Source organism: Hippopotamus amphibius, chromosome 13 (genome assembly GCF_030028045.1).
Source record: "Hippopotamus amphibius kiboko isolate mHipAmp2 chromosome 13, mHipAmp2.hap2, whole genome shotgun sequence".
Classification (NCBI taxonomy): domain Eukaryota; kingdom Metazoa; phylum Chordata; class Mammalia; order Artiodactyla; family Hippopotamidae; genus Hippopotamus; species Hippopotamus amphibius.
The window spans coordinates 102834587-102843508 of NC_080198.1; the positions used below are offsets into that span (position 1 = coordinate 102834587).

General features: G+C 63.9%; 1 protein-coding gene across 1 annotated transcript; it reads right to left on the minus strand.

The window, feature by feature from the left end:
• Window positions 1-1113: 1113 nt before the first annotated feature.
• Window positions 1114-8921, minus strand: LOC130834524 (transcription initiation factor TFIID subunit 4-like). Its single transcript, XM_057704664.1, has 2 exons — window positions 8334-8921; window positions 1114-1385 (listed from the first exon to the last, which is right to left on the minus strand). The coding sequence occupies exons 1-2, from the start codon at window positions 8919-8921 to the stop codon at window positions 1134-1136; spliced, it is 840 nt and encodes a 279-aa protein (XP_057560647.1). The 3' UTR covers window positions 1114-1133.
• Between the last annotated feature and the right edge of the window lies 1 nt (window position 8922).

An 8922-nucleotide genomic window follows, 5' to 3' on the forward strand; every position in this document is an offset into this window, starting at 1 on the left:
GGAACGGCTCTGGGACTCAGGCCACGCGGGAAGCCCCGTGGGCACCGTCGCGTCTGTAACAGCCACGCCTGGAAGGACCCGGCCGTCCTTCGACGGGTGAGGGTAAACCCGCAGTGGCCCCGGCACCCACCGTCTACTCGGCATCAGAGGCACGGACTGTCAGGACTGTCAGGATATGCAGCCCTGAGCGCGGCAACCTAAGAGGCTGCGTTCTGTGTGCGTCCTCTTGTGTAACAGAAATGGAGCAGACCGGTGGTTGCCAGAGATCCTGGGTGTCTGTATGTCATCTGTATGAACCTATACCTACAGCGTCTCTCTCCCTCTCGCTCTGTGCTGCGAGGTCTAGAAACAGCGACCATCTCTCGCCCCCACGTCGTGGTCTTGAAATAGCATTTCTCACAATAAAGGGCTCTTGGAGAAGCAGCTGGTCCCAAGTGTGGGGCAGGAGTGTCCACCGCGAGCCTCAGCCGTGGCATCAGGCTGGGGGCCCCGTGTTGAGGTCCAGGAGGGCCATGTCCAGAGGAGTTGGCAGTGGCCCGAAGAGACCCTCACTGGCCCAGACCACGACGGTTTGGTCTTCAATGGGGATGAGAAACACCGTGGATTAAAACCCATCAAAATATTTAAGTTCGGGCCTTCCCTGGTGGCACAGTGGCTAGGAATCCACCTGTCGATGCCGGGGACGTGGGTTCGACCCCTGGTCTGGGGAGATGCCACATGCTGTGGAGCAACGAAGCCCGTGCAGCACAACTACTGAGCCTGCACGTTGCAACTCCTGAAGCCCATGTGCCTAGAGCCCGTGCTCCACAACAAGAGAAGCCCCCACTTGGCTGCAACTAGAGAGAAAGCTCATGCAGTGATGAATACCCAAAGCAGCCAAATTAATTAATTAATTTTAAAAAAGCATTAAAAAATGTTTAAGTTCACGAGTTCAGAATGATACTTTGGAAGAAGAGAAATGGGCCACTTCTGGGGGCTGGCGGGAGCCCCCTTGCCTGTGCAGCCGGTGGAGGCCGGGTGAGCCCAGCATTTCTCCAGCGCCACCCGGACCGAGCTGCGCCCTGGGGACCCCCGTACCGGGCGATGTCTGCACACGAATTCCAACCACCGATGACAGAGAAGGCAGTGGTGTGTCACCCCCGGGACCCCGACAGCCGCTCGGACCTCCAAGTGAAAAGCCAGGCACGCGAACCGCCCCAGCCTTGCCCAGCACCACCTGTGGGTTGGCCAACGTTACCAAAGCTGAGTCGGACGGAGGCCCTGGGTCTGGCTTGCAGGTCGCCAGGACATCCAGAGGAAGGAGATGGTGCTGGGCTTTGCCCAGAGGCTGCAGCGTGCAGACCGTGGACCCCTGCAGGGATGGCCCAGTGGTCCCGACTCTTCAACTGGGTAGAAGAGAAGAGAAAGGGACCGAGGAAATGAGATCAGAGATGCCAGAGAGACTCCGAGTAGGAAAACAGGCAGGGCTGAGCCCCCAGGGGGTCTGGGCATTGCCCCCAGGGCCCGTCCGCGCCTTCTAAAGTCAAGGAAATGAGGGTTTCCGGTCGGTCGGGGCGGGCTGGCGGCGCGACAAGGGGGGAGGGTGTGCCTCTGCCCCTGACAAGCCCCCTGGCGAGGCCGCTGACGTCCAATCTCTCTCTTTTCTAAGCAGCTCTGTTGAGAATGAGTCACAAAGCGCACAGTTCGGTGGCTTTTAGGGCCACAGGGTCCTGTGTTCATCACCCGGTCACCGTCTCGTAGCCTCACAGAAGCCTGCACCCCTCAGCGGCCCCCGGCCCCCAGCCCTAGACAGCCGGTAGCACCCTTCCTCTCTCCGCAGGTCTGTCCTCCCTGCTGATGCTCCTCAAGGCCCACCTCGGACTCGGGGCTGGGCTGTCCCACCGCCCCCCCCAGCCCCCCAGCCCTGGCCCACGGTCTCTGCCTGGACCTCCTCGGAGCCCCCATCCTGGCCTCCTGCCACCCTAGCCCGATGGCCGACTCCACCCCTGCCCCCTGGCCCCTGGCCGGGAGGCCCCATCCTCGCCGTCGGCTGCTCCAACCAGGGCGCAGCTCCCCCGCCCCGCAGGGACACTCCGTGCCCAGGCCCAGGCTCCTGGCCCCCGCCGGCTTCCGCGTCTCCAGATGTGAAGCCGGGCTCACCTCGGGGCCTGGCCCCCGGCAGACCCCTCTGGGAGGCCTGCCCTGCGGCTCCCCGGCACTGGGTGTCTGCGTCCCACGTGGAGGGCTCAGGTGTGGAGTGGGGCGGCTGGGCTGGCCCACGCCGTTCCTGGGAGAACGGGGCTGCCCCAGGAAGCCTCAGGTCGGTTACGGATTTAGACGTAAAAAATAAAAAAGATACCAGAAGGTGATATTTGAAAATCTGACATAACCCTCAGGATACGGGTAGGAGCCCCTCCAAAACAAGGGAGGAGAAGTAGAGGCCAAAGAAGAAAAAGAAGGAAGAAGGAAAGAACAATAAAAAAAGAAAAAAGTCACAGCTTTGTTTACTACATAAATATTGAAAGTAAACGTGTCCAGCTATAAGACGTTCTGGAAAAGGTGAAACTGGAGAGAATGAAAGGACGAGGCGCTGCCGGGGGTGGGGGAGGGGTGAGCAGGTGGCGCACAGAGGATTTTCAGGGCAGTGAAGCTGCTCTGTGCGCTTCAGAACAGATGCACGTACATCATCACACACTTGTCCAAACGCTCAGAACCTACTGCACAAGAGTGACCCTAATGTAAACCAGGGACCCTGGGTGCTGTTGCTGTGTCCGTGGACGGTCGGCAGTTCTAACAAACGCGGCCCCGTGGGGGATGGCGGGGGGAGGGGCGGGGCAGGAGGCACACAGGAAACCTCTGTACTTTCCTCTCAATTTTGCTGTGAACGAAAACTGTTCTAAAAGATAGTCTCGGGCTTCCCTGGTGGCGCAGTGGTTAGGAATCCACCTGCCAGTGCAGGGGACATGGGTTTGAGCCCTGCCCCAAGAAGATCCCACATGCTGAGGAGCCACTAAGCCCGTGCGCCACAACTATTGAGCCCACATGCCACAACTACTGAAGCCTGAGCAGCAATGAAGACCCACCACAGACAAAACTAAAAGAAGAAAAAAAAAAAAAGATAAAGTCTCAGTGAAAAATGAACAAATGGTGTGAGGCACTGTAGAGAAGCCAAAGTTGAACAACAGAAAGAGTGGTGACCCAGGCGGCTGAGGGAGGGTCGGGATCTCAGGAAGACACATTTGAACACACATTTGTACAGCGGTGTGTCCTCCTGCAAGTGGGCTAACGTCTCAAGACACCAAGCTGCCCCCCAGGGCATCAGGGAGGTGCTGGATGGCCTCACACGTGTCTCCTGGGACGTTCATTCGCGGGGGCGCGATCCTCAGTCAGAAAACCTAACACCACAGGCCTTAAAAGTGTCCCAGTGATTTCCCAGATAGAAAATTTCTTTCTTGGGACTTCCCTGGTGGTCCAGTGGTTAAGACTCCGTGCTTCCCCCGAAGGGGGCACGGGTTCCATCCCTGGTCAGGGACGTGCCCCTTGGCGCGGCCAACAAAAAAAAAGAAAAAAGAAAAAAGAAAACTTCCTCCTGCCCAGGTTCTGGCCTCGGCCCTTCCCTCCGGCATCGCGTTCGCTGCCTGGCTTGTGCGGGCTCGCGTGGGGATGCCTGGCCCCGCACAGCTGCGTGCGGTTCGCGTGCCTCCCCCTCTACCCTGAGGCATCACGGCCTCACAGCCGTGTGCCAGTGGGGTCTGGGGTCAGAGGCTGAGTATGAAATCCCTCCCCTGCCGTCTCCCACGTCAGGTAAGCGCCTAGCCCTCCCAGCCTCAGTTTTCTCATCTGTGAAACGGGATGAAGACACTAGCTCGCAGGGGTGTTTTGAGGACTCAGGGAGCTGGGAAACCTCACGCCCTCGGGCGTTACTGAGTCTCGCCTGCTGGCCTGGCTCCGACCAGAAGGCAAGACTGGAGGGGCTGCGGCCGGCAGAGCCGTCACGTCCGGGGTCACAGGGACAAACACACAAGCCAGAGCATTCAGACCAGCGCCGCGGGCGTGACGGCTTCTTAGGGGAGCAGGGGGCAGCTCGCTCCTCATTGCTCTGCACAGAGCCAGCGAGAGCTGGCCTGAGGGGCTGGCCTGGAGGGCTGGAGGTGGAGACAGCCCCGCGGGGACAGGACTGGGCCTCAGGAAGGGCGGGCAGCTCGGGGAGCGGGGGCCCGCTCCTCCTGGCTGTGGCTGGGTGCTGGCCCGGCTGGGAATGCTCCCGACGTTGAAGTCGGGATGGAGGCAGCATCTACCTGCATCGCATCTCCTGGGTTCCTGGACGTGCCCCATAATGGAGGATGAAGTGGTGTGCAGGCCAGGGGGCTCCTCCAAACCGCAAGAACCCCTTTTCAAGGCTTCAAGGGAAGGCAGTGGGGCTGTGGGTCTGCCGGGCCAGGCTCCGCTGTCCTGGACCAACTTCACCCAGGCAGGCAGCCCTCCGTGCGCAGGCAGCTGGCAGCCCAGGTCCTGCGGTCACAGCCTCAGGATGCCCAGGGAGGGTCGCCTCCTTCCTGGTCCTGCACTCATGGTCTCAGACCAGCCTCAGTCTCGGGACTGTCACCACGGAGGCTGGGTGACCGTGGCTTCCTCCTGAGCCAGCACCGCTGCGGCAGCCCTGTCCAGAACACAGTCTCATTGTCCCAGACGGCTACTCAGCCTCTCCCTTTCTCCAGAGGTGACAGAATATTTAGCTCGAGGCCACATTTCCTCAATAGCTGCGGCCACGTGACTAGGTCCCGCCCAGTGGCCTCCGACCCACTTCTGCATTCTGCCCTGAAAGGCAGGGTGTGCCCTTCGCTCCCCTGCGGCTGGAATGCAGAGCAGATGAGCAGAGCTGGGCAGCCACCTTGCGGCAGGAGACAAAGCGGCAGAGCAAGAGGTGGGAGGCGCCTGGTCCTAACCTACCAGCTGTGCTCGGCAGGGTCTCCCAGAGAAACGGAGCCTGCAGTGCGTGTGTGTGCGCACGCTTTACTCAAAGTCCACCCATTTGCAAGTTAATCTCATCCAAATACACCCTCACAGCAATCCCAGAATAACGCTTGATCAAATGTCTGGGCACCCCGTGACCCAGCGAAGCTGACACAGAAATTAACCATCACCCCGGCCGGGGCTCTGACGTGGGGGCTCTAGTTCGGGGCAGCTCCAGAGTGTTGCCCCGTGTTGCCGGGGTGTGACCATGCAGCCTGGCTAAAGCAGCGCGTGCCACGCTGGAAACACTGATTTCTTGCTTCCCCAAAATGCTGTCAGACACAGGTCAGCCCTGGTGCCGCCTCCACGAGGGGGTGGCTGGGGTGGTCCGACGGGGAGACTGCCCCCCCCCGGATGCCCCGACGCTGTCCCCGTGTGCCACCCCCTCCACTGTCCAGCTGGCCGCACGAGGCAGGCAGCTCCGCCCGGGCACCTCAGGGGCTCTGGGGTCCCCCTGGCCAGGCTCCTCTGCCCGTGCTCCTCCACAGCCCTGCGCCCTGGGCCTCACCTGCCCAAGGGCTTCTGCCCAGTGGGGCCCAGACCAAATCAGGCTCCCGCCAGCCCCTCGGTGGTCCTCCTCCATGGCCTGTCTGGCGTGGTGGCCCTCACCTCAGCCAGCCTGTGGACCCTCCTGCCCTGGAGGAAGGGTCTTGCCCCAGGGCATTGCCCACAGTTACAGGACACATTCTGCAAACCAAGGCGGCACCCCGGGCCTGAAGCCCCGAGCTGGAAGGGCGGCAGGACTGGGAGGGAGGCCCCAGGCGGCCAGGTGGCTCGGGTGCACGGGTGGCGCCCTGGAGCCACTGCCGGCCTTGCCGAGTCCCTCCATCCAGAGCATGGCCCACCTCCTGCCTGGTGGCTGTCAAGGCTGCTGCTGGGCCTGAGCAGGACCTGGGCCGCGACTTGGTGGCTGGTTTCCACACCCACCTCCGGCCCAAATGTCATGACCTTCCTGGGCCTCGGTTGTCTCATCTGTGAGGCGGGCGCTGACCCCGAAGGGGAAGGACAGGACCCAGGACTCTCTGGACAGCAGGGTGGCTGTTCCCAGAGGTGGACACTGGCGGATGGCCAGCCTCCCACCAGCACCGCAGGCTGCTCCCCTGGGTGGGGCCTGGGGGCAGGGCAGGGCAGCCCAGGGTAGGTTCCCGGAGTTTAGCCCCCAGGTCAAATGAGGGGTTCCGTTCCTGCCTTCCCATCAGAGAGCTGTCCAGGTCCCTGGGGGCCCACAGAGACTCTCCCCTCAGCCCAGTCTGAGAGCTGGGTGTCAGGGAGGGGCACCCTGGACCAGGAAGGCGGGGTGGTGGTGGGGGAATGGGGGAGGAGGGGCCGTGGGGGAAGGGTGGGGATGTCCCCTAACCCTGAGGCTCTGTGGGGGAAGAGGGGTCTCCAGGAGACTCTCCTTCCAGGGCTCGCCTCCCCTCCCTTCCACTGGGCTCTAAGCCCCCAGGGATATCAGCTCCCCCAGGCACTTCCTCGCCCGGGTTAGGAGCTGGCCCACCAGCCCGCCCATCCTTGTCTTCCTTCACTTGCTCCACAGACGTGTCCCTGCTGCGCGCCAGCTACTACCTTTCGTGCATTTGTGTCTCTGGCTGGCGGCGGGCCCCGGCCTCAGGGCTGCCCCCGCACAGGGCGTGGCGCAGTGACCATCCGCCCCCCTTGCCCAAGGCTGGGCCCTGTCCCTCCTGGTGGAAGCAGGAAAGCACCGCCTGCGTCAGGGCCAGTGGAGACAGCTTGGGCTGCTCCTCCTGGAAGGCGCCCCGCCCCCCAGCCCGCAGCAGAGTTCGAGAGCCACTGTGCCCGCGGAGTGCCCCGGCCACTCTGGTCGGGTCACGGCGGGGGGCTCATCCTCGCTCCTAAGAAGGCCCTGGCCCAAAGAGGATGAGCAGCGGGGCGGGACGGGCCCCTCTGCTCTGAATCTCAGTCTCCTGATCTGTAGAAAGGGCAGCTCCAGCACCTTCCCTCCCTCGGGCTAATGCACGGCAGGGCCTGACAAAGGGCGCCGGTGTGGGCCGAGCCCTCCTGACGGGGCGCCCGCCGCGGCTGGATCCCGGAACCCAGAGCGTGGCGGCCAGCGAGAGCCCCCAGGACCTCTGGTCTGCACGTCCATCCCCGTAACTTCGTCCCCGGTTGCAGGAGGGTTTTGAGATGCTTTCCAGTTTTACGTGAGGTCATTAAATCCAACGAGAAACATGAAAGCGGCACAGACTACGTCTCTTGATCCACCGGGAACGTCAGTAAACATGCAAGTGAGGGCTGAGCGGCGGGGGGTGTGACGTAACCCGTCGCAAGGCTTTTGACAAACACAGAGACGACCTTGGTGACGTGAGGTGGTCGTCACAGGTCCAGAGGGGCTAGAGAAGACCCAGCTCCCCTCCCCAACACAGGTGTCCCCAGGGGTCTGTGTCCTGCTCTGGCCGGGATCACAGAGCCACCTGTCCTCGGGGAAACTGGCCAGCACCGCTTGACTCTTGGAGGGGATTAACAGACGGCGGCGTGGACGCCTGCGGCTTTGCCAGCCCGCCTGTGGCAGTGGCCTGGGCACCCACCTCGCTGTGCCTGCCCACCCCCCAGGCCCCGTCTGTCGCTGGCCCTGCTGCCTGAACCAGCTATGCCGGGACTCTAGCCCTTCCAGGTGGCTGCAGGGGGACTTTTCCCTGCCACTCCTGGAGACGGCGGGCTGGGCTCGGCTCTAAAACCTGTGCGGGACCAGCCTCAGCAGGCCCAGAAACAGCATGGACGCCCTGGTCTGGCGCTCGGGGCCGCAGCTCTGATGCCTCCCCCAGCACGGAATCCCAGGAGGCTTACCTCTCACCTCCTCTGGGTTTCTTCCCAACGCCCCTCCCTTTTCTACCTAAAAGGGCGCCCAGCCCATCCCTGTCATGCATGGCTGGCCTCAGGGCCCACTGCAGGGCCTGGTCAGCGTGGAGCCCCCCCCTTCAACGCCCTGCAGGCGAGCATGAGCACACAGGTGGCAGGTGGCTCTTTCCCATCTGACCCTTCTCACCATCCGCACAAAGCTCAAGGCCTGCGGACTCAAGTGGGGGAGCTCTGGGCCCCAGGCCTCTCCCAGCCCCAGCGACCCCTCTCACCGGTGAGGAGCCTGCGCCTGCCCGCACCCTTTTAATGAACCATCCCGTCTGAAACAAACCCACGCAGGCGGCCACGGTGTAGATGGTGCCGACGCCCTGCCTCAGAGCTGCCCCCTGAGCTGGGGTGGCAAGGCGGCATCTGCTGCGGGGCCAGTGGGCCTGGACCGGGACCCTAGCCGGTCCCCAGGATGGAAGGCTGGAGGGGGAGGCAGGGCCCCTTCCAAGGGCCAGTCCGCTGACCGCCAGCCTCACCTCCTGGAGATCCCCCGGAGGTCCGGTCGCAGCCGCCACTGTGCTCGGGTGGAAGGGTGCCCACCCTTCTCTCCGGCCAGGAGCCCTGGACCACGGCCTCTGGGTCCCCGCCGCCCTGCGGGTCGCACAGGGAGGAGCCGCGGGGAGATCCGAGAGGGCAAGAGACCTGCCCAAGGTCACACAGCGGGTCACAGGCAGGGCGGGGTGGGCGGCGACGCCGAACCAGGGCTCCGGGCCGGACGGTGTGGGGAGTGGGACCTCGCACAGCCGGGCCGCCGGCGGGGCCGAGCGCTTCACGCCAGCCAGGCCGCCCGCCCCCGCGGCGAGCGCGCCCTCCCGCCGCCTCAGGTCGCCGTCGCCGCCCGCCTTCGCGGTCCGGGAGAGCGATTCGAGCGCAGCTCCCGCCGGCGCGCGGGCGGGCGGGCGGGCGGGCGGGTGGGCCTCCGGCCCCGGGGGCGGGGCCCGCGCGGCGCACGCGCCTTTGGCCCACCCGCCGCGGAGACTCGCTCGGGTCGGCGCAGGTCCTGCCCCCTCGGCCCCAGCCCCGCCCCGCCGGGCACGCCCCTCCGTCACTAAGCCCCGCCCCATG

What these genes read in the sequence shown, in the direction of transcription:
- LOC130834524 (XM_057704664.1), bottom strand. Translation starts at nt 8,921, where the DNA reads ATGGGGCGGGGCTTAGTGACGGAGGGGCGTGCCCGGCGGGGCGGGGCT. An exon ending in CTCCGGGGGATCTCCAGGAG is followed by an intron (nt 1,386 to 8,333) that starts GTGAGGCTGGCG and finishes TCTTCTACCCAG; the next exon opens with TTGAAGAGTCGGGACCACTG.